The sequence below is a fragment of the Rhinatrema bivittatum genome, chromosome 5 (genome assembly GCF_901001135.1).
Source record: "Rhinatrema bivittatum chromosome 5, aRhiBiv1.1, whole genome shotgun sequence".
NCBI lineage: Eukaryota > Metazoa > Chordata > Amphibia > Gymnophiona > Rhinatrematidae > Rhinatrema > Rhinatrema bivittatum.
The window spans coordinates 223723811-223749611 of NC_042619.1; the positions used below are offsets into that span (position 1 = coordinate 223723811).

A 25801-nucleotide genomic window follows, 5' to 3' on the forward strand; every position below is an offset into this window, starting at 1 on the left:
AAACCAAAGGAGTATCCAAATTATACCACCTACTTAATGTACCTGATGATTCCCAATTCAGTCATATATTGAAGTAGGAATCAGATCTGGGAGAGCCACTTACACCTCAGTTATGGAAAGTCATTTTTCAGAGAATAAGTAAGTGTTCTATCTCAGCACGAATGCAAGACAATAGCTACAAATTATTATACAGATGGCATCTAGATCCTGAAAGATTACATAGGATATTTCCTAACCGATCCCCCAAGTGCTGGAGAGGATGTGGAACTAATGGTACCTTCTTCCATATTTGATGGAATTGTGCACAGATTTACCCCTTTTGGCAAGCACTTATGCAATGGATTAATAATCTATTTCAGGTGTCGTTATCCTTAACTCCTTTGTCCGTCTTACTTAATGCTCCTATTGAAGAATTAAATATTTGCCAACAGAAGTTATGTATGTATATAATGATAGCGTCTCACACTAATTGTGCAGCGCTGGAAATCTACGGCTCTACCTACTTTGCGGGAAGTAGAGGCCAAATTACAGATTCATAGACGTCTCGATTACCTGACAGCGCTAAAGCACAACAGAGTAGCGACTCACTTTAAAGTTTGGCAATCACTGTGCAGTGGTGGCAATACAGGTCTAGACTAAGACGCCTGGTTCTTCCCCCCTTGGAAAAATAGACATTCATAACAAAGGGTAGTGGAGCAGCTGTCTATCATGGATATCATGTAGAGGGAGGAAGGAAATAGGGGTTAAATCTTTTCCAAGATTCCCATAGGAGCCTTCTTTGTTATATAATGCAATATACTCTACATCATGTAATTCCGTGGCTTCTAATGAACTACTTGGCGTTTCTGATGGAATTTAGTGGTGTGTATCCATTTGACAAGGCAACTGAATACCCAGCGGACACTCATGCATGTTGTGAAGAGAGTTCCAGTTTTCAGTACCATAGTTGTCAAGCAGTGATTTGTAAAGATACCAGATGTATGAGAGGAACAGGGGAGATGAGCATGGGAATGGGGGGGCAGGGGAACTATCAAACAAATTAAAACAATACAATGTTCATGATACAAAGGAAATGCACACAATGTTTACAATGTTAAGTTGTATGCCACTGTTTATTAACGCTCAATATATGTTGTTCAATTGTTTGGTTTGTAATGCAATTGAAAAAATTAATATAAATTAAAAAAAAAAGCCTGATTAAATAACCATGTTTTTTCTAAATGATTTAAGATTAGTTTCTAGCCTTAGTTCCACTGGAAGCACATTCCATAGTTTGGGACCTGCGAAGGATATTGCTCTTCCTCTGACTGAGGTCAGTCTCACTGAGGAAACTGATGGTATTGAGAGTAGCCCTTTATTTGATCTTAAATTTCGCTGCGGTGTGAGGAGCCGAATGGTGGCGTTTTAACCATTCTACCTGCTCTCCATGAATTGCTTTATGTACATAATGTTTTGTATTGAATTCATTTTTCAATGGGTAGCCAATGCAGATCTTTCAATATTGGGGTAATGTGATCATGCTTTCGCGAACCGGTTAATAATCTGGCTGCTGAGTTTTGTAATATCTGTAGAGGCCAAATCGTTGACTGGTGCAGACCGAGAAGCAGAGAGTTATAGTACTCAGTACCTGTAAATATTAAAGCTTGTAAAACAGTTCTAAAGTCTTTTGGGTTTAATAAAAGTTTTAGTCATCTTAACATTAATAATTTACTATAGCCATTTTTAGTTTTAATTGCAACATGTTTTTTAAAGTTAAGTTCTGGGTCAATCCATACACCGAGATCAAGCACTTTGGTTCCAAGATTAATTAAGCAGTTTTCATAAGGGAGTTTAAAGATTTTGCTCAGGCGAAGATGTTTTCCTTTCAAGCAGGACGATTTCGGTTTTGTCAATGTTTATACTAAGTTTCATTTGTGTTAATAGCTTTTTAATGACATTGAGGTACATGGCTGTGATTTTAAATGTTTTTTCCAATGTGTCTGTGACTGAGATGATGATCTGAATGTCAGCATAAATGTAGTAATTTAAACCTAGTCCAGAGAAAAGGTGACAAAGAGGGATCATATATATGGTAAAGAGTGTTGCTGATAGGGAAGAGCCTTGTGGTACTCCAGTTTCGAGTCTAATAGTATCAGATGAAAAATTGTTGATGTTGACCTGGTAAGATCTATTATTCAAATATGAGGTTAACCATTGAAATGTTTTGCCGCTTAATCCAATTTCTACAAGCCTCCGAATGAGACTTTTATGATTAACTCATGCTTCCAACCAATTGGAAATACTGAACTCAGCAAAAGAACTAGCATTCCCTAAACTGAGGGGGCTAGTTATGACACTTACGAATCCTCCAATAAGTTACAGATACAACACTCTGCATTGTTTGTACCTAAAGGACGAAGTAAAAGCAAGACAGCAGCCAAGGGCGGGTTGTGGATTGGCCTGCCTTCCTTCAAGGAAAGGAAATTATCAGGTAGTCATTTCTCCTTCCTCTGCACTCAGGCAGGCCAATCCACACAAGTTAGATGTAACAAAGCTACTCCCGAACAGGGTGGGAGGCTGCCCGCGGTCCAGTCAACACCACACATGCGAAGGCGGCGTCCTCCTGAGCCCAAATGTCCAAGTGGTAATGCCTGGAAAAGATATGTAAGGAGGACCACATCGCTGCTCAACAAATCTTGCCAGGAGACAACAATCAAAGCTCCGCCCACGATATGGTCTGAGCCTAGTGGAATGTGCTCTAACTTGCCTAGGCAAAGGAATCTCAGCACCCACATAGGTGGCTGTGATGACTTCCTTAACCCAATGGGCTACAATAACCCGCATCGCCAGCTCACCCTGTTTACCTCCAACATGGAGCACAAACAGTCCATCAGACTTTCTGACAGGTTTATTTACCTCCAAGTACTGCATCAAATGCTGCCTGACATCCAAGGCATGCAAGAGATAATATTCACTCTCATCCCTATCCCTGTCCAGTGTGAGCAGGGAAATAGACTGATTCAAATGCAAAGTGCCGAAACCACTTTTGGCAAAAAGGAAGGTACAGTCCGAAGCTGCACCACCCCAAGAGTCACATGCAGAAACGGCTCACTGCAAGAAAGAGCCTGCAGCTCGGAAACCCAACAAGCTGAGCAGACTGCCAATAGAAAAACTGTCTTAATTTTCCTCTTTTTTTTTTTTTTTTACTACAAGCAATCCCCAGTAGGGAAATGCATGTCCACCATCTGCGGATACTGGTGGGCTGATGTTGGGGCAAGGCTATATGACCGTGACATCAGCTTTACTCCGTCTCCATCACTGGTAGAGGTGTATAACCCACTTGTGTGGATTGGCGGGCCTGAGTGCAGAGGAAGTAAGCAATTGCACGGTTAAGGCCTTCAAGGAGGAAAATTGCAGCTCTGGGAGCAGCTGAAAATACATGTGGGGCTTTCACAATGATTGTCCTTTTAGCCAGATAAAAAGGTGCTCCTAGGGGAGCGTTTAGATCTGGGAGTAAACAAAATGCATACAATTGCAATTTTCAATTGGACATGCCTTGTTTTACTCTATCCCAGAGCTAGCAGAAAAGGCAGGTCCAAACTACATGGACATTTTATACACACGTGCCTTTTGCACATTCTCAGAGGGAATCTACATGAGTGTGCGCATACTGTAAGACTCTGGGTGAGTTCGTGAAAACTTATCCCCTATATTTATTACTTATCCTTTCAGAAGAGAAAATACACTAGAAAGACTGTATTAAATTAAAAACAGTTTGAATTTTAAACCCTAATTTTCTGGTTCAAATTTGGGATTACTAGTTGTTATAAGAGACAAATAGCTACAGCACCTCAAACCTGCAGCAGCACAGGAAGTAAAAGGCACACCAGCTGCCTCATGTGTTTCACTACATATAATTTGCAATCCTGGATAATTTCTCTGTGTGGTTTTGTTACATAAATGTCCTATGGGCGTTTGTGTAAAGTAAGTTGTTTGCGTGGCATATAGTTCTTGAGATATTCTGAAATAAAAATGGCTTGGCCTAGCTAAGAAACATCTAAAATGGAGGTTAGAAACCTCACCCAGTAGGTGAAAATGTTACAAGAAAATGTGAATAGCAACAACAAGAAGAGTTCTTATTTATCTCTCAGGATTTCCAAGATTTGTTAAATGTTTCATGACGGGACATTCGTTATTTTGATCAACAGCAGTTCTGGCTATTAACATGACTCCATTACAGGGTACATAGGCAGGAAGGACAGTGATAACTGAACCAAAATAAGATCTGATCTGAGCTTGCTCACAGAAATAAATGGTAAAAAGAAATCCTCCCTTACTTGCAGTTTGGTGATGATTTCATCTTTGGTCTCATTAACCAGATTCATGTCCTCCACTGCAAAGGCAGGATATGATATAATAGAAAGAAGGCCGGCATCAATTTCTTTTGAGGTGGAAGCCCTTGGCAGCATGGAATTGAGAATAGACTGAAAAATCACAAGAAAAAACAAATAGCTGCTAAAGAAGCATTTAAAGATGACAAGATTTAGGAAGATAATGAATACATTGCTAAAACTGGTGGAACTGTCTTACTCCAAGTTTTCTGCGCTAGTTATAATCTTGGGCAGAAGCACAAGTTTGGCACAGGGACCTCAAATTGGTATTTTACATGCAGAAAAAGCTTGTTTTTTTGAGCATAAAAACGTGTTTGGGCTGAGAGCTGCAGGAAAGGTGTCTAGCCTACTTTGTAAAGGGGCTCTTCAGAAGTGTTCAGTTGGTCAATATTTCACAAAATGGTCAAAAAGATTCCTCTCCTCAATATTTCTTTCCTCTCTGTCCCAACCTCCCCCATCCCACCAGTTACATCTTAAGCAACAGTAAACGTGGATACTCAGCACAAGTGCAGCTTGAGAGTGTCATCAAGTTCTCAGATATACCAAACACAACTAAAGGGATCTGAATTCCTCTATAAAACTGAAATACAGTAGTTATGCCTAGATCCGGTCTCAACATGTTTCTTTACACTTGCACCAATTAAAGGGAAGATTTAGCTTAGACTGAAGGATTGTCTCTCCTCTCTGCAGCACCCTCATTTTGGGGATTTCAGCCAGCAAGACAAATCCTATCTGTTCCCTTTTTTTCAAAGCAAAATCCTCTACTTAAAATTAACTTTTCCTGAAAATTTCAGGGGGTCAAAATTCAAAACTGGACAGTTAAGTAACTTAACCCATTAACCTATCTGGCTAAGTTACGATGTATATTCAGTAGCACAGCTATGCCAAAGTAACATTGTAATGATGGCAGAAAAGGATCAGATGGCCCATTAAGTTTGCCTAGCAAGCTTCTTATGGTAGTATCTGCTGCTCCATGAAGGATACCCCCCATGTTTCTCTCAAGGGTAGTAACTGCAGGTCCGTGCAATTACCCCCAAGTCTTATTATAAGAGTAGTAGTATTTACAAACAATCAAAACCAAGCAATTGTCAAATTCATAAATTACTGCTAGCAACATTTTTATTGGGTGAGGAGCCAACTTGATTAATTCAGACAATGCTACATGACATTCTTTGCTTTGGGACTTGGCTGTAGAAGCCTTTTCCCTTATGTCTGCATGTCAGTACCCCAGACTGTAAAGGTCATGGCCCATTTTGGTTGTTGTCTGTATCCAATTCCCTTCCCCCCCTCCCCCCCAACCCCCGGTTGTCAAAGCAGGAAGCGATGTTGCAGTTGCATCAAAAGCATCAAGGCTATTGATTGAGGGTAATAACCTATCCCTTCTGTTAAGGGTAGTAACTGCCGCTCTGTGCAGGTTACCCCTATCACCCTCTTCTTCATTTGCGTCCTCTAGCCTTTAGGGATCCACAGTGTTTATCCCATGCCCCTTTGAATTCACTGACTATTTTTTTCTTCACCAGCTCCTCCGGAAGGACATTTGAAGCATCCACCACCCTCTCCATGAAGAAATATTTACTGATGATGGTTCTGAGCTGTCCCCCCTGGAGTTTCATTTTGTGACTCCTAATTCTGATTCCTTTTTAACAGAAAAGGTTTGAAGTTTGGGAATCATTAAAACCTTTCAGGTATCTGAAGGTCTGTATCATATCTTCCCTGCACCTCTTCTCTTCTGGGGTACACATATAGATCCTTTAGCCTCTCCTAATATGTTTTCCGATACAGAACCCACCATTTTGGTCACCCTTCTCTGGACTGCCTCCATCCTGTCTCTATCCTTTTTGAGATACGGTCTCCAGAACTGAACACAGTACTCCAGGTAAGGCCTCACCAAGAGGCCTTACCTGGAGTACTGTACTGTAAAAGAGCTGTACTGTACAGTACAGTACTGTACAGGCCTTACCTGTACAGTACTGTACTGTAAAAGAGCATTATCACCTTCTTTTTCCTGCAGGTTATTCCTCTTTCTATGCAGACTAACATTCTGGCTTTAGCTATCGACTAGTCACATTGCTTTGCCATCTTAAGATCTCCAGATACTATTATTTCAAGGTCTCTCACTTTTGCCATGCATATCAGTATTTCACTCCCCATTATATACAGCTCTTTCATATTACCACACCCCAAATGCATGACTCTGCACTTCTTGGCATTCAGTTCCAACTACCAAATCTTTGATCGCTCTTCAAGCTTTCTTACATTACTTTTCTTTCTCTCTACTCCTTCAGGCATGTCCACTCTGTTGCAGATCTTAGTATCATTTGCAATTAGAAAAACTGTACCTTCTATCCCTTCCGCTTTGTCACTCACAAAGATATTGAACAGAACCGGTCCCAAAACTGATCACTGTGGCACTCCCCTTAACATGGTTCTCTCTTCAGAGTAGGTTCCATTTACCATTACACGCTATCTCCTATCAGTCAACCAGTTTGTAAACCATGCAACCACTTTGGCACTCACTCCCAAGCTTCTCATTTTCTTCACAAGCCTCCTTTGTGGAACCATATCAAAACCTTTGCTGAAATCCAAATAGATCACATTGAGCGCTTTTCCTTGATCCAATTCTCTTTTCACCCAATTAAAAAAATCAATAACATTGGTCTGTTAAGAGCTTCCCCTAGTGAATCCATGCTGCCTCAGATCCAGAAAGCCTGATTGTAGATAGTTCACTATCCTTTACTTCAGCAGAGTCTCCATTAATTTTCCCACCACAGACGGTTTGTAGTTTCTGGTCTCCTTTCTGCTACCACTCTTGTGAAGAGGGATCACAATCGCACTTCTCCATTCCTGCAGCACCACTCCCGTTTCCAGGGATCTACTGAACAGGTCTTTCAGTGGACCCGACAGAACATCTCTGAGCTCCCTCAGTATCCTGGGATGTACCTCATCCTTATCCACTTTCATTTTATTTAGCTCATCCCATATATTTTCTTCTGAAAATGAAGTTGCATCTAACCCCATCCCTATCTACAGCCTTGTCAACCAGCAATGGGCCTTCTCCAGGGTCTTCTTGAGGGAACACTGAACTGAAGTATTTGTTTAATATTTCCACCATTTCTTCATCTCTCTCCATACATTGCTCCTTGACACCTTTCAATTTCACTATTCTACTTTGGGCTTTCCTTCTTTCTCTGATATATCTGAAAAATATTTTGTCACCTCCCTTTACCTCTTTGACAATCCTTTCTTCCACTTGATTTTTTGCTTTCCTGATTTCTTTCTTCGTCTTCCTCAGCTTCACTAGATATTCTTTCCTGTGTTCCTCTTTTTGGGATCCTTTAGACTTCTTGAATGCTGTTCTTTTTGCCTTTATTTTGTCAGCCTTCTTCTTTGAGAAACAGATTGGTTTCTTTTTCCTCTTACTTTTGTTTACTTTTCTAACATATAGATTTGTTGCCATTATAATAGCTCCTTTTAAAGATGGCCACTGTTGTTCCACTTCACCCATTTTCTCCCAGTCTTCAGTTCGACTTCCAGGTACATCCCCATTTTGACAAAGTCCGTATTTGTAAAATTCAAAACTCAGGTCTTCATGTGACTTCTCTGTATCCTGTTTGCAATATCAGACCATACCATCTGATGATCACTGGTGCTCAGTTGGGCACCTACCAGGACATTAGAGACATTATCCCCATTAGTGAGCACTAGGTTGAATATAACACCCTCCCTTGTGGGTTCCATTAACATTTGTTTGAGCAGAGCCCCTTGAAGGACATCCACTATCTCTCTATTTCTTGTAGATTCCGCAGAACGGATACTCTAATCCACATATGGAGATTAAAATCTTCAATGATCAACACTTCTCCCTTCTTTCCCAACTTTTGGATGTCTTCGATTAGATCTCTGTCCATTTCTTCTGTTTGAGAAGGGGACCTGTAGATCACACCAATAAAAATGGAAGCACCATCTTCTTTTTAGGATGGTCCATAATGCTTCTTCTCTACTCCAGGTCCCTTGCAATTCATGGGTCCATATTCAGCTGCTGTGCGGAGATAAGTTAGCCGGATTGACATATCTGGCTAACTTAACCAGGATATTCAACAGGGCAACCATGCCGCTGAATATACCCAGCTAGCTTAAAGTTAGCTGGATAGGTATATCCAGTTAACTTTAGACCTGCCTGCAGTGCAGCCAGAGTTAGCCAGTTATCCATCTCCATGGCTTTTGAATATCTTCCCCTCAGTTGCTTGGATATTTCTTTTGACAAAAAGAGTTACTCCTCCACCTTTTCTGTCCTTCCTGTCCTTCGTAAACAAGTTACAGCTTGGGATGGCCGTATCCCAATCATGAGAATCAGTGAACCATGTCTCCACAACAACAATGTCCAAGCCCACCTCCATCATTAGGGCCTGTAGATCTGGGATTTGTTTTCCCAGACTATGAGCATTTGTGCAACACACCACATATAAGCATAAAAGCCACTTGTACAATGAAAATAGGTGTTAAACCCTCATAGATGAGCAGAAAATATGAAGCAAAAAGCGTTTTTTTTCAATTTGTTCACATTGATAAAGTGTAACAATGGGGTCTGCTCTATTTGTTTAATCACAGGGTTTATTAACACTTTATACAAGTATGATGAGCCACTTTTTCCCTAATTTTTAAGTATATTTCTCAAAAAATATTTTAATGCTACATTGAGCGCATATATGTCTTTTTTTTCTTTTTTCCTTTTCTTTGTTAAACACATATGTATTGCTCCAACACCAAACAAAGCTTAGAAAGACACTTATCCTTTTATGTAGCACAAGAGCGTAAAACAGCTCTGCGACGCCCGACAACACGGGTGTTTCGGTATCTTCATCAGGGGCTATTGATATCAGTGTCTTAGCTGGAGATTGGCGTTTAAATGCCAATCTCCAGCTATTTTCATTGTACAAGTGGCTTTTATGCTTATATGTGGTTTGTTGCACTACTATAGATTAATTTACCACATAGTTATCAGTATTGTGCCTTGTATGAGCATTTGTGGTCATAGCTTTCCAGATGCTATTCCTAGTCACTTTTTCTGCTTTTTTGAGTGACTCATTTTGTTACTCTTTCTTCCCACTTCCTGTATTTCTTGGGGGTGACCTGCCAATTTCACTGGCCACCTCCTGCCACCCCCGCTCTCTAGCTTAAATGCCTGATAATGTATGATATGAATTTCTCACTTAGCATCCTCTTTCCTGCCACAGACAAATGTAGGCCATCCCTACCATATAACCTTTTACTGCTCCATTTATAGCCCCAGCCTCCAATGTATCCAAAACCACTGAATATGCATGTATAACTGAACGCTTATCTATATGAGTCTAATTGGCTAAGTTTAGACCTGCTCTATGGCATGTCTAGCTTAGCCGTACAATTTATGTGGCTAAGTCCAAATATTGGCAGTTAGCTGCATAAGTTGTATGACTAACTTGCCCCGCCCTGATCTGCCCACTACATGCCTACTTTTTGTGCATCTACCTTTTTAGCCGTATAAGGGATTTATATGGCTAACCTGGCGACCACTGAACATGCAAGCATATTTAGCTGCCGCTACTCAACCACATAAGTCCTGCTTATCCAGATAAATAGCGCTATCGTGCTTTGAATATTGACCTCCTGTAGTTTTTGCAATTGTATTTGTGGCTGCTGGAATTAATGTAGTTTTCTCACTAAAACTCAGTAGTAGCAGTACAAAAGATGCACATTTATCTGAATTGGTGGGCAGCAGTAAGACGGCGAAGTTGTCAAACCTTGCAAAACAAATGTTTTTTGGAATATTGCTGCTTAGGTGAAATAAAATGGTAATTTCAGCTAGATGTTTCCTTTTTTTTTCTACCATATATCCAAGAGACTCCCCCAGCTCCTCCGAGTTAAAATGCGATTTAGCCTGTGCTGAGCATGCATTTTAACTTTGTTTTGTATGCACATTTTGCAATCAGCGCACTTTTTGTAACTCTCGATGCATTAGTATACCATTAGCTTACTGCATTCAGCAGTTTGCATCAGTCCCAATATTTGTAACTCAATATTTGAGCATCCCACTACTGACATTTATATAATATATTTTTTTTAATTGTCAAAGGAAGTCAAGGCCCTCCTCCAGCAGAAGGGAACACCATCTGTGTCTGTTTCTCAAAGACAGACTATGTAAGCGCTAAGACTTTTCCCAGGATCCTGCACTGTAGCTTTGTCTGCATGTAGAAAGGAGGCTGAAACCCCAATTTTGCCACTGTTCATTTGGCTTCTTTTGACAGGTGCAAAATACCTATAATTAAATGCTCACAGTTTTTCATGGCCATCCAAAGAAACTCAGCTGATATAAAACTGAGTTTTGCAGGCCTGTAAAAAATATGCAGCCTTCAGTATTAGCTGGGAAGTCTCTCAGAGCAGTCTGTTATGTCTGCAGAATATGTCACCTGGCAGTGCTCAACTTCATCAGGAAGGACATGAATCACCGACTTTGGTCCCCCATGAGCTCCAAATAGATCCAGTTCATCAATTGCTTCCAGCGCAGCCTTTTGCAAACAGAGAAAACATACATTTTTGTCATATATTTCTTACATGTGTGATATACTAGTCCAAGGGTGGCCAACTCCTGTCCTCGAGAGCCACATACAGGCCAGGTTTTCAGGATATCCACAATGAATATGTATGAGATAGATCTGCATACAATGGTGGCAGTGCATGCAAATCTATCTCATGCATATCCTAAAAACCTGGCCTGTTTGTGGCTGTCAAGGACCGAAGTTGATGGTAAAAAGTTTTTAATGATGTGTATAAATCTAAAAATGTTAAGTGGAGTCAGACTCCACTTAACATTTTTAGATTTATACACATCATTAAAAACTTTTTACCATCGGTAGTGTAGGTATTTACTTTATTTAAAATAATTCCAGAACACACATTATTCACTAAAAAGTTTATTTAATTGTCCAGCGACAGAGCTCGACTCTTGATTGTTTTTGTTTAGTACAGCAGTTCGCGGCATAGGTGTATCTTTTGATATTGATAAGGACCGAAGTTGGCCAGCCCTGTACTAGTCTTAATGAATTTTTCAAGTTACAAAGTATTTTACTCACTATAAAACATAAAATTACAGTTAGCAGGTTATTTATGGGATTGTACCAAAAAATAAAAAAGATTTTTACTTCTGTTCTAAAAAAAACAAAACAAAACACAAGTCTGTTTAAGGAAGAATCTAAGATCAGGGAAAAATTTAGGAGAATAGTGTGAAATTTCTCAGTCCCTAACCTCTCTTCTTTCACCTTGCATAGAATGGACCAATAAGTGGGTTATTAAGAGCCCCCAATTAATTGTAATTGAAATCTGCACCATGTCTGCATCAAACACAATAGAGAAGTTCTCTGAAACATCCGGTAAGTGCAACTATCTCAGGGAACCATTTACTAAGCTGTGTTAAGTGTTTACTATTCAATAAATGCCTTATTGCAGAGATAACGATACCATGCATTATTCTGCATCCCCCCCCCCCTCGTAACATGAGTATGTTAATGAGCTAATGCTAATAAAATAACACGACTTACCTGAAAATTCACAAGCTTTTATTTTCAGGAAAATTAGCTACCACTCGGGAGCTGAAGCTAACCCATCCTCGGGAGCACCGAGATGATAACACAACCCGATGCTCTTGGGCCCATCATTTAAAGGGAACAAATGACCGAGAAATCTCCCCCTTAAGTGTATCCATCCCCTGGGAGGTCTTGAGAGACCCCCCTGCCACCCACCTTCCACCATCCCTTGAGGTGGCTGAAATGAAAAAAATACAAAGTTTTAACAAGTTGGGGACCCTGGGCAAGGGCCCCACCTCTACCCTTTTTTGTCAAAAGTCCCCCAGAGTTCATCCCCTCTGGCCCACTCCAACCAGCCCACACTCATTACCTCTGTATCCCTGGTGGTCCACTGGAGCCCGGAGTCTTCCCTACTGCTTGGGGCAAACATGTTTTAATATGGTGCTTGCTGGCTAAGGTCCAGCCTTTGCCCCTACCACATGATAGGGCAAAGGTAATACCGTGGCCAGCTGGCACCATTTTGCACATGGCGGTGCTGAGCTTGGAGCCATAGGGGGCACACTCTGGCCTCCACTAGACCACCAGGGAGAGGTAATGACTGGGGAACTGGGGGTGGACGGGTTAGGGTGGATATGGGAGTGGTGAGCTCTGTGAGAGGGGTTGTTGACTATAAGAGAGGGGTTTGGGGATGGGACAGGGCCTAAATCAAGGGTCCTCAACTTGCTAAAACATTTCTTTGCACTTTGCCTACCTCAAGAGTAGGAACAAAGGGTTCTCTCAGCACCCCTGGGGGGATTGGTTACACATTGAAAGGGGGGGGGGGTTCCCTTACATCACCTGGGCTCTTGAAGAAGATGGTGACCCCCAAGCTATGGGGGCCACAATTGTGCACAGCTGGGCAAGAAGTACATCACCATGGTATTTTTCCCAGCAGTATTTTATCACCGTGAAAAATTCCATGGATTCACAAAATTGTGGTACCAATTACTGCAGCTTAATAAATAGACCGCTCAATGTGAATTAAGATTCTATGTATCTCTAATGTAATTTTACAATTATGTATAATTGATTCTACATTGCCCAGCATTTTGATAGCAGGCGATTCAGAAATAATAATAAAGATAAAGAAAAGAACTTAGGGGGTTATTTTCCAAAGGCTTATCGCATGCAAAAAGGCCGTTTTCGCGTGCGATAGCATGCAAATTAGATTGGGGGGCGGGGAGGGGGCGGAGTCGGCGGTGGCGTCGTTGCCGGCGATAATGTTACTAACGTTATCATCGGCAGTAGCGCACCGAATAGCGCCACCTTTCATGGTGGCGCTATTCGGTGCGAAAGCCAGCAGCCGGCACACCGCGGCCACCGAAACTGCACCGCCGTGGTGCGAAGGTTGCGGGCTTTCGCAGGCCCGCCCCCTCTTTTCACAGGATTCATCATGCCGTTTGGCGTCACGGCATGTGACGTCACATCTTGAGCAGCCAATTGCACGCATAGGGGCCGCTTTCCCACGTGCGATGCGTCTATCTGATAGCTGGAGGCTGGAGCCACGGTCGTCGCTGATGTCGCTTCGTCGCTTTAAACTGCCCCCCCCCCCCCCTCCTCCCGGAGCAAGGCTGCTTTTCGCGCCCTGCTTCGGGAGGAGAGGAGAAGGGGCTAGCAGGCCCGAGCCTAGGATTGCCCGTCTCTCCCCTCGCTCTCTTGCTACTTTTTCGGTTTTGTTTTTTTTTTGCTTCGGGAGGAGGGGACAGGACTGGGGCTGCACCGGAGACCAGACGCGGCCAGGGCAGGTGAGCGGGGGCTGGGGTAAAGTTTGCCGAGCATCGGAGAACATAACTGTCCACTTCCTGGTACCTGTCATTTCAAATGTCATTTGAAATGACATTTGAAATGACATATACCAGCGTGGCCGTGAAGCGTTAGGCCCGCGCACCCAGGATACTGTATAGGCGCTCTATACAGTAAAATGGGTTGCGCGGGCCTAACCTTCGCCTAACGCTTCGCAGACGCGGCATGCATTTGCATGCAATTTGAAGAGAGTATCGAGCGGTAGGTGAAGAGAACTGTGCGTGCGGGGAACGAGGGTGCGCCTGGCACTGCCGCACTCTTTCTAACGCGGCATAACTGTATCGACCTGTTTGTCTGTAAGTCTGAGTATACATTATCTCCTGAAAGATTCAATCTACAGCAATCAAATTTTCAGGATACGTATAGCTATATAAAAGCTAGAAACCAAAATAATGTCTTCCCATAAAACTTACGATTCTATCCAAAACTTTCATAGTTTTTATAGGGAAAAAAACACTAGGGGTGTGCATTTGTTTTAAAAAAATGGGCAAAATGCAATGAATGAGTCCATTTTCAGTTTGCACGAAAGATATGAACTGAAAATTAGCCTCAGATGAAAATACCCAAAAATGTTTGGGTATTTTTGTATTTGTCCATTAAAAAACCCCAAAATCCATAAAAAATAGGTCACCAGCTAGACTAGGCCTTGGCTCAGTCTCATCCCTGGGACCAGGCCCGAGGCTGGGCCCCATCGCCTAGGCCTAGCTGAGGCCAGATCCTGTCACTCAGACCTAGGCACAGGCCTGACATCAGGACACAGCTAAGGCTGGGTTCCATCACCAAGGCACAGGCCCAAGGCTGGATCCCATCACTGGGGCCAGGGTCCAATGCTTGTCCCTGAGCCTAGGCTAGCCCTGGCCATTGCCGCATCTTGTCAGCAAGGCCCAGGCCTAGGCACAGAGGCTCATGACCAGGCATTCAGCAGGTCTTGCTTCTTCTTCTGTCAACAAAAATTCCCAATGATCAGGGGCAGGATGCACCTCAACGACATCACTGGGGTGCCTTCCTCCTTACCAGATAGCACCTAATCCTACGCTCCGACCTGGGCTTCAGTAATGCACCGAGGCCTAAGCCTGAGCCTTGGCAATGAGATCAGGGATTGGGCTGGGTCCTGGCGTTGGGCCAGTTCCTGGAATTGGGCCTGGGCTGGGCACCGGCCTGTTTTTTCTTTTAAATTTAAGTCAATGGTGCCTTCCACCATTGATTTTAATGTAAAACAAAAAACAAATATTTTTTTCTTGTTTCAAACAACCTGATGAATGACTGTGACAGATGAAAAGACCTGACAAACCAAAACACATTTTTTGATCCTGCACATCCCTAAAACGCACTGGACAAAATAGCGTGCCTCTTCTCTTTCAGGCTTGCATACTCACATACTGACTCCAAAGAGTGATGTGGCACCCCCCCCAGCTTGGCACCCAGGACAGCTACCCTTCTTGCCCACCTTGCTTATAAGAATTCTTTTCATACTTGTTATTTATAATCTATGGAAAATTAAAGCACATCATTTCTGACCTCTATCTACTATGATATAGTTACAGAAGGTTAAAATTGCTGCTTAACTAATTCAACTGTTTCATTTACCAATCCACTGAATAATTAACTACGCTAGTACATAGATAATATTCTGCATAATCTATTAGCAACCAAAGACAGGGGAGGCAGTAAAACATGCAGTTGCTAAGTTCCTCCTCGTAAGCAGGAAAAGGATCAGCAGAGCATTCTCACTTTGGCCATTCCCACAGAGCTTGCATTCAGTTCAGGTATTCCCTGGTTGGTTTTATCTCCACGTTCCCACATTCCATAATCCTAAACCAAACAAAAAGAAAAACTGGATGAAAAATTAACATATACATCATAGTGTCTTTACGTATCTTGCAGAATGACATCAAATGCTGTCATTTTGTTGTAAATATATGAGTCTTTAAACAAAACGCTCACTTGTCTACCCAGCATGCTATGTCACCACCTGTCTATACTGAAATAGACTAGCAGTGTGATGTAGTAACTAAAGCACAGAACTATCCACCTGAACACTGTACTTCACTTCCCCTGTCCTCCACCCAATGAGTGACTTGGTACAAGTTTCCCATCCTCCATGTAAAGTCTAAAAGGCAAGCATAGTAGAACCCTATCAGATTAACATATACATATTAGGGATGTGAATCGTTTTTTGACGATTTAAAATATCGTCCGATATATTTTAAATCGTCAAAAATCGTTAGAGGCGATATTTAATAGGAATTCCCCCGATTTATCGTCAAAAATCGTAAATCGGGGGAAGGGGGAGGGGAAGGGGGAGGGCGGGAAAACCGGCACACTAAAACATCCCTAAAACCCACCCCGACCCTTTAAAATAAATCCCCCACCCTCCCGAACCCCCCCAAATGTCTTAAATTACCTGGGGTCCAGAGGAGGGGTCCCGGTGTGATCATTTATTCTCGGGCCTCCGGTGCGTTGTAGAAATGGCGCCGGTGCTACCTTTGCCCTGTCATATGACATGTCATATTTTGCAAAATGGCGCCGGCCATAGTGCCGTACGGCAAAATGGCGCCGGCCATACGGCAACACGATTCGAGTGCAGGAGGTCGTTCCCGGACCACCGCTGGACTTTTGGCAAGTCTTGTGGGGGTCAGGAGGCCCCCCCAAGCTGGCCAAAAGTCCCTGGGGGTCCAGCGGGGGTCCGGGAGCGATCTCCTACGCTCCTGACGTCGTTTTGCCGTACAAAATGGCGCTGGCCATATTGCCGTACGGCAAAATGGCGCCGGCCGTACGGCAACACGATTCGAGTGCAGGAAGTCATTCCCGGACCCCCGCTGGACTTTTGGCAAGTCTTGTGGGGGTCAGGAGGCCCCCCCAAGCTGGCCAAAAGTCCCTGGGGGTCCAGCGGGGGTCCGGGAGCGATCTCCTACGCTCCTGACGTTGGGGGACAAAAAACAAAATGGCCATTTCTACAACGCACCGGAGGCCGGAGAGTAAAAGATCACACCGGGACCCCCCCTCTGGACCCCAGGTAATTTAAGGCATTTTGGGGGGGGGGTTCGGGAGGGTGGGGGATTTATTTTAAAGGGTCGGGGTGGGTTTTAGGGATGTTTTAGTGTGCCGGTTTTCAAGCCCTCCCCCGATTTATGATTTACACGATATTTAAAAAAACAAAACCGCGACGATCCGATTCCCTCCCCCCCCCAGCCGAAATCGATCGTTAAGACGATCGATCACATGATTCACATCTCTAATTCATATACATATTCAGCTGGGTAGACAGATGGGTCAATAAAAGATAAAAGTTTTTTGAGGTGTAATTAAGATGTTTCCTTTTCTCCGGTTCAGTCTTATTCCTGTTTCCTCCTGGCTTAGTTATCATTTGATTTTCTTAACTAAAACAAAGCCTTTTCAAATTCTTCACTGTAATTTAATTCCATTACAAGTTGATTTTATGTAAATTTGCCAGAGACCAAAAGTATGTGAAAATATGAATTCTTCATATATAAGCAAAGGTCATGCATAGGGGTCTTTGTTTCCAGTTTTTTATTATTGTCTGGGAATTTATCAGTGTTTGTAGACAATCAGTAGAAAAAAAGAGTCACTGTTTTCCACTGGTTTCCTCCCAAATTTCCCCTAGATTTATCAAAATGCTATAAATATGGGGAAATAGCACCCATGGTAAGAAAAGGGGTGTGGTTAGGCTAATTACCCTGCTCCTGCATCAGCAATTTCTGCAAGGTGTGATAAATTTATTGCTCCTGCGCTGGCAGGAGAGAGAGAGAGAGAACCTCTGTATAGTGTCAGTCTGACACTCCCTATATACAGGTACCACTGTAGAAAGGCACTTTGAATCGGGGTTGGATTCAGAAGGTAGGGGATAGGGGGTGGTGTTACAGAAACATTCTGAGGTATTCATAGTAAAATATACATTGCTAAAGTTTAACTAGAGGAGATTTGTGAATCTCTTCCACTTTGAGTTATAGGAACTCCTAGTGGATTGTTTTCTGTTGCTAGGAGTACTGTGGCACTGAGCATATCATGCTCTCAACATCCAGGCTGTCAGAGCTAGCGCTGAAATGTTGGGATGTAGGCGCACCCTCCCTCCCACCACCCCAGTGCTTAGAGATTTGCATTGGTGATGACCTGAGCAAAATTGGCCCTGCTACAGACGACTGAAGGAGTAGCAAAAGCCACACCTGCCTGGGCCACATTGGGGCTATAAGGGCCACAATTCTGCAGACCTGCTTCAGCTTTACTAGGATCCTGAATAAGCACAGTATCGGCAGATAAGCATACAGAACACCCAGACTCTAGGGTACGGAGAAGGCACCCTGTGCGACACAGTGCAACTGATCTCTCCTTTAGCCGAATTAATTTAAGTAGAATATAGCTATTTGATTGCCTGTTTGAATGAGCACTGGTCTGTTGGATAGGATATGCTGAATTGCTCTGAATTCCAACAGACTGATGCTGAACTATGTCTCCTACGGGAGAGACAAATGTGCTGTAAGGATCATGTGGTGTGGTGGCATTTGAAATTTATGTCCCACTGTGTTATTAGCCCTGACCAGCCACACTACTAAGGACCTTCTGAGTTTTCTGATCACGCTTATGTTGTGACCAAGACTTTGGGAATACTGGTTCCACTGAAAACACAGGGATCACTGAGACTGTCTCATGTGCATTCTGGCCCTCATGAACCATTGAGACAATATGGGCCAACATCCCAAGGAAGACCCTTACTGTTATGGTCAAGCTGAAGTATAGACTGAAAACCACTCTAGAGTATTATTCATCCAGTCATGGAGGAAGGAGACCTTGGCCTTTTCCAAGTTGATTACTACCCCTATAAACTCTAGTTGGCAATTTGGAGACAGGTGGAATTTTCTGTAATTCTTGAATATCGGGCTTTCTTAGAGATTAATTATCAATCACAAGGCCTTCCTTGTGAACTTCTCAGAGTTGACCATGATGAGACAGTGCTCCATGCCTTCTGAGATATGCATCCACCATCACCAGGCACTTTGTGAATATCAGTTGTACTGCTGATAGGCCACAAAGGAGGATTGTGCATTGGAAATGATGGTCCCCTACTAAGAAATGCAGGAATTTTCTTTAGGTGGATGAATTAGAGTATGTATATGGGTGTCCTTTAAATCTAACATAAGAATATAAGGCTTGCCATACTGGGTGAGATCAAGGGTCCACAAGCTCAGTATCCTGTTTCCAATAGTGGCCAAGCAAGATCACAAGTACCTGGCAGGATCCCAAAGGACAGACAGATTCCAAGCTGCTTATACCAAGAATAAGCAGTGGATTTCTGCAACTCTATCTTAAATGCAGCTTTCACCACATTCTCTGGCAACGAATTCCAAAGCTTAATTATGTGTTGAGTAAAAAAATATTTCTCTTATTAGTTTTAAATGTATTACCTAGTAACTACATTGTGTGTCCCCCAGTTTTTGTACTTTTTGAAAGAGTAAACAATTGATTAACGTTTACTCGCTCCATTCCACTCATTATTTTATAGACCTCTATCATATCTCCCCTCAGCTGTCTCTTCTCCATGCTGAAGAGTCCTAACCTCGTTAGCCTTTCTTCATAGGGGAATTGTTCTGTCCCCTTTATCATCCTGATCACCCTTCTCTGTACCTTTTCTAATTCTGCTATATCTTTCTTGAGATGTGGTGACCAGAACCGAACATAGTACTCAAAATGAGTTCGCACCATGGAGTGATACAGAGGCATTATGATATTCTCTGGCCGTAGAGGCAAAAACTCACAGTAAAAACGTTTTTAAATATATCCGAAGCAGAAAGCCTGTGAGGGAGTCAGTTGGATCGTTAGATGATCGAGGGGTTAAAGGGGCAATTAGAGAAGATAAGGCCATCGCGGAAAGATTAAATTATTTCTTTACTACAGTGTTTACTGAAGAGGATGTTGGGGAGATACCCGTATCAGAGAAGGTTTTCATGGGTAATGATTCAGATGGACTGAACCAAATCACGGTGAACCTAGAAGATGTGGTAGGCCTCATTGACAAACTGAAGAGTAGTAAATCACCTGAACTGGATAGTATACACCCCAGGGTTCTGAAGGAACTCAAAAATGAAATTTCAGACCTATTAGTAAAAATTTGTAACCTATCATTAAAATCATCTATTGTACCTGAAGACTGGAGGGTGGTTAATGTAACCCCAATATTTAAAAAGGGCTCCAGGGGTGATCCTGGAAACTACAGACTGGTTAGCCTGACTTCAGTGCCAGGAAAAATAGTGGAAAGTGTTCTAAATATCAAAATCACAGAACATATAGAAAGACATGGTTTAATGGAACAAAGTCAGCATGGCTTTATCCAAGGCAAGTCTTGCCTGACAAATCTGCTTCACTTTTTTGAAGGAGTTAATAAACATGTAGATAAAGGTGAACCGGTAGATGTAGTATATTTGGATTTTCAGAAGGTGTTTGACAAAATTCCTCATGAGAGGCTTCTAGGAAAAGTAAAAAGTCATGGGATAGGTGGCGATGTCCTTTTGTGGATTACAAACTGGCTAAAAACAGGAAACAGAAAGTAGGATTAAATGGACAATTTTCTCAATGGAAGGGAGTGGGCAGTGGAGTGCCTCAGGGATCTGTTATGGGACCCGTACTTTTCAATATATTTATAAATGATCTGGAAAGAAATATGACGAGTGAGATAATCAAATTTTCAGATGACACAAAATTGTTCAGAGTAATTAAATCACAAGCAGATTGTGATAAATTGCAGGAAGACCTTGTGAGACTGGAAAATTGGGCATCCAAATGGCAGATGAAATTTAATGTGGAGAAGTCCAAGGTGATGTATATAGGGAAAAATGACCCATGCTATAGTTACACAATGTTAGGTTCCATATTAGGAGCTACCACCCAAGAAAGAGATCTAGGCGTCATAGTGGATAACACATTGAAATCATCGGTTCAGTGTGCTGCTGCTGCAGTCAAAAAAGCAAACAGAATGTTGGGAATTATTAGAAAGGGAATGGTGAATAAAACGGAAAATGTCATAATTTATTTTATTTATTTTTATATACCGACATTCCATCTGAGATATCACATTGGTCTATCCCCAGAGGACTTGATGGACTCTCTACCTGGGTAACATCAAGCTAGGTGGAGAGAACATTGCCCAAATCTCATCTTTGGGTGCGTTTCCTCACTCCGAAGGCCATCAAATCTTCACAAGAGACCACTGTTCTGTTCGTAAGTCTCACGTTGAATGTCCAAGTGGCCCCGTAGGGATACACATACGTATCTAGGGAGTACATATTATGGCTGGTGTCTCTCTTTCTCTCTCTCCCCCCCCCCCCCCCCCCCCCCCCCCCGAGCTTCAAATCTACTAAAACAGGCCTTTCAGAGACATCGCGAAATATGATAAAACTGTAACGCAAGCTATCGCACGGCTTAACGCTATTGAAAAAGGTGTAGTTAAAATCAACATTAAGTCTATGCAATAGCACTTCGCAGACTGGCAATCCCTATTCCTCCTGTTTTTCAGATTTGCATCGCACCATATGATATGGTGCTATCGTATGCATTAAAAACGTTTTCACATGCGGTAAGGGCCTATCGCATGCGTTAACAGGGCTTTTCGCATGCGAAAACGCCTTAGCGTATTTTTATAAATGAGGGGGTTAGTTTTTTGGATACTTGCTAGGTTCTTATGGCCTGGATTGGCTACTGTTGGAAACAGGATACTGGGCTTGATGGACCCTTGGTCTGACCCAGTATGGCATGTTCTTATATTCTTATTCTCCATTCCTTTCCTAATAATCCTTAATAATCCCTAGTATTCTATTTGCTTTCTTGGCTGCTGCTGCACACTGAGCAGATTTCAACATATTTTCAACGATGACACTTAGATCCTCTTCCTCAGTGGTGACTCCATTGCGAACCTTGCATTTTGTAGCTATAATTTGGATTACTCTTCCCTAAGTGCATCACTTTGCATTCTCTATACTAAATTTCAATTGCCATTTGCATGCCCAGTCTCCCAGTTCTGCAATGTCCTCTTGCAATTTCTCACAATCCTCTTCTGATTTGACAACTTTGAATACTTTTGTGTTATCAGCAAATTTCTTCTCCTCACTTTTTGTTCCCATTTCCAGGTCATTTATAAATATATTAAAAAGCATCGGTCCCAGAACAGATCCTGGGGCTCTCCACTAATCATCTTTTTCCATTGGGAAAATTTACCATTTAGCCCTGCTTTCTGTTTTCTATCTTTTAACAAGTTGGCAATCCACAACAGGACACTGAGACTTATCCCATGACTTTCTAATATAGAGAGCACATTCACTCTCCCTTCTCCAGGAACGTTAACGTGCTGGGAAGGGTAATCATTTTCAGTTTTTCCCTGCACAAGAATTTGTTCAGGACTCGGAGGTAAAGAAAGGGATGCAGGTTTCCAGACTTTTTCTGGCTCAGTATAGCAGAGATTTCTGTTATGAAGACCCCATAGTCCTGCTGGGTTCATTTCCTTGGAGGTCTGTTTGGCAGGAATTCTTTGAATCTTAGTCTGTACTTCTGCTTTACTTAGATTTCTCTCACGTTTTTTTCATTTGTAGCTCAAAGTGAGTTACATTCAGGTACTGCAGATAGCTCCCTGTCCTCAGAGAGCTTACAATCTAAGTTTATACCTGAAGCATTGGAGGACGAAGTAACTTGCCCATGGTCACAAGGAGCCTCGATGGGATTTGAACCCTGGCTTCCCTGGTTCTTAGCCTGCTGCTCTAACCACCATTATGTGATGGACCCATGAGTCTGACATTACCTGGGTCCAAAAAATGAGTGAAATAAATGTATCTGCCATCCACTGGGCCCTTCCTTGAGACTGGGACACAAGTTGTAGCAAATCAAAAAGAAGTATTTGGCTTCATGTTCAAGTCTGTTTTTTTTGGCTTGCCATCATGTGGCACTGCTTTTTTGTTGTGAGTGGCTCTTGATAAAAAAAAGGTGCTATCTAGTGCTTACACTGGTAATAAGAAATGTCCCTTCTGCAAAGGAAACTGAAAACACTTTGCAGGCTGCTGTTGCTCCTGCATGTAAGTGCAAAAGGTTTGCAATGTACTATAATGGCTCCTGACCTTAGCCCCGAATAGACTGTCACCTAAGCAAGGCATATTGGCCAACTAATCATGAACATCTTGAAGGAGCCCTGAGACTCTGAGCCAGGGCACCCTCTGTGCTCCTATGGACAGAGCTGATTATCTGGGAACCATAACTAGTTTGTGATATGTTGCTTGGACAAAGTATTTATTTAGAGATTAGTGTAAGGATGCTGTGATATTTTGTATCTGAGAAAAGCTCAGAAACCTCTTGGAGGCTTTCCTGTGTCTTCTCCAGAAGAGTGTGTAAATAATACACCATTAGAGGCTGATAGGAAAATATGCATGCTGATAGCATGATGGAATGGAATAGGTTTTTAGTAAAGGAATCTAGCAGCTGCTTGTCCTTGCCTGGTGGAGCTGAGGCATGGTTTCTTCTTTTTTTTTTTTTTGCCTTTTACAAGACAACCTCCACCACTACTTACTGCTGAGGCAGCCGAATATAATCAAACCCCAGTACAGATGAGGCTTCCAGCCTCTTCGCTACTAGCTCTGAAGTGAATGGCACCTCCCAATTTTTCAATTGTAATTCCTTAAGAATCTGGTGGACTGGCATGGCCACAGTGTCCTTAGGGATGTTACACTATTGGAGGATGTCTAGCATTGAAGCTGTAGGCTTGGTTTCCTCCTGAAAAAACACAAGAAAAGGTCTGAGACATCTTTAGATAAAGATCGGGGAGAGGAAAAGTCCACGCTGGTATGTACACAGGCATTGAGGAATGGGTATCCCTAGAGAGGGAGTTCATCACAAGCCCTAACTAGATGCTTAGCCAGAAAGTCCTGAAACATTCTACATCTTTTTCATAGACTGCCCCGGTAACTGATGTGGAACGCCTATATGAGATAATGTGATAGAGGTCTGGAGAACACAGGAACTGGGATAGACGTGCCAGATGCTCCATGGCATCGGCCCCAAACACTCACGCCAAAGTCAACACTCCTTGGTGTTGACAGCACATCCTTCTGTCCAGCCTCTATTAGAGGGTAGACTTCCAGGATGCCAGCCTCTGGTCTCTAGTATGGTCTCCAGATGAGCCTTTTATTTTTCCTCTGAAAAGAAAGCCCCAGACATCATTCTTAGGACCAGCAGTCAAATCCACTGGACTGAAAAAACGAGTGAGCCGAGATGTAGCAGCCTTGCTCAGTCTGCAGCTCTCGCTCTCTCGCTATTACCTGTTTTCTGAGGTAAGGAAAGGGTTAGAGAGTGGGTGTCCTTCAGCTTTATTTTACTCAAACCCCTGGTTGGCCTCTGAGCACCCAAGTGTTTGAGATTCGACAAGGCTAGTGAGAACAGATTTTTGCAGGCGAAGGCTCACTGTTTAACTGAACAACTTGCAGTATCATTGTCCACTCCCAGAGAGCAAAAACACTATATATATGCTTCCGAGGGACATTTTCTTCTTAATAGGCTGAGCACTTTTCAAAGCATGAAGGCTTCTTTTCAGTCATAGCTAGAAAAAAAAAATAATAGCTCCTGCCAAATTAAAAGAATTTAGAAAAAATGTTTGGATTTTTTTAAAGAAAATTAAAGGAAAAAGAAATTTCTGAATGAAGCTAAGGAAAAAAATAAGACGCGAGGAGCTGCTGCTGAACACTGCTCTGCGGAAGAAAAAAAAATCTTGAGGGAGTTTTGCTGAGCGCTGCTTGCTGCAGTCTACTGAGCACGTGCAAAGTCTTTCAGGCTTCTAGCCAATGAGCCGACAAGCTCCATATATGGTGCCATGTGATGACATCATCCACAAGGGAGATTGTTCATTCTGCTTCTCCAGGGAGAAACTATATATTATTTTTTTGTTAGAAGGAAAGATGCTATGCATTGTGGCGATCTGGCACTGTAGCATAATGATAATATCAGGCAATAGGAATATGGAGAACCCAGAGTAATTTCTCTAACTACCCCTCACTGTATGATCTCAAACAAGACACTTAACCGCCCAGTGCTCAAATTTAGACTGTAAGCTCCTAGGACAAGGGATACTTAAATGTACAGTGCAAACTCCATAGGAAACCAAACCCACCACTCAAAGGTAAATTCACACAGAGCAGAAACAAGAAAAGTTTCAATATTTATGTATTTCCTCTGGCGTCATATAAAGCACATATACATGAATATAATTCCAGTGCTTTATTTATTTATTTATTTATTGGAGTTTATATACTGCTGTTCATCCGAGGATATCGTGTCGGTTTACAGTAAACAAAACAAAACGGCAAGCGTTGTGCATAGAACAAGGTAGTAATAAATACAAACTAGTAAGTAAATAACTTTATAATTCATGTACGTGATTATAGCTGCTTTATAATTCATGTATGTGATTATAACTGCTCTAGAATTCATATACATGTTTATAACTGTTTTAGAATTCATGTATGTGATAACTGCTTTATAAATGCTTTAGAATTCATGTACATGATTATAATTCCAGTACTTTATAACTGATGCACGCAATTATAATTCCAGTGCTTTATTCATTGCTTGGAGGCTTTACTGCTCTTTATATGATACCAAAGGAAGTATATAAATATTGACACCTTTCTTGTTTTTGCTCTGTAATGACACTTACATGCCAAGGTATTACAGTATGATTGCTTTCATATACATTAGGGTAAATAGTCCCTAACAGAATATTATTATTCTGAAAACAACCTTAAAGAATAAACCGCATTTGTAACTATTGCTTAATGCACAACAACCTGCAATGGTGAGTACTTACAGCAACTTTGTATGCAGCTTCAATGTAGAACACAAGATTCTGGATGAAGGCCACCTCATCCAATGTGAACACGATTCGTAAGCCTGATTTAAAACAAAGACACTTAATAGGCACTAGGAAGGTTTTCAGTCCGATAGTACAGTTCTAATACTGTGTGACTGTCAGATCTTTATCATTTCATT

The 25801-nt window shown here is 42.1% G+C and overlaps 1 protein-coding gene across 4 annotated transcripts in view; it reads right to left on the reverse strand.

The window, feature by feature from the left end:
- PHKA2 (phosphorylase kinase regulatory subunit alpha 2) overlaps window positions 1–25801 on the reverse strand; it is a 215231-nt gene that overhangs the window by 137327 nt on the left and 52103 nt on the right. For all 4 annotated transcript variants that reach the window (XR_003857009.1, XM_029603350.1, XM_029603348.1 and 1 more), the window contains exons 6-9: window positions 25620–25702; window positions 15503–15583; window positions 10817–10915; window positions 4317–4463 (exon numbers count right to left, since the gene is read on the reverse strand). Coding sequence is in view for 3 of the 4 variants with exons in the window: in XM_029603350.1 (XP_029459210.1) it covers window positions 4317–4463; window positions 10817–10915; window positions 15503–15583; window positions 25620–25702 (410 nt within the window). In the remaining variant the exon portion in view is untranslated. The remainder of the gene's footprint in view (window positions 1–4316; window positions 4464–10816; window positions 10916–15502; window positions 15584–25619; window positions 25703–25801) is intronic.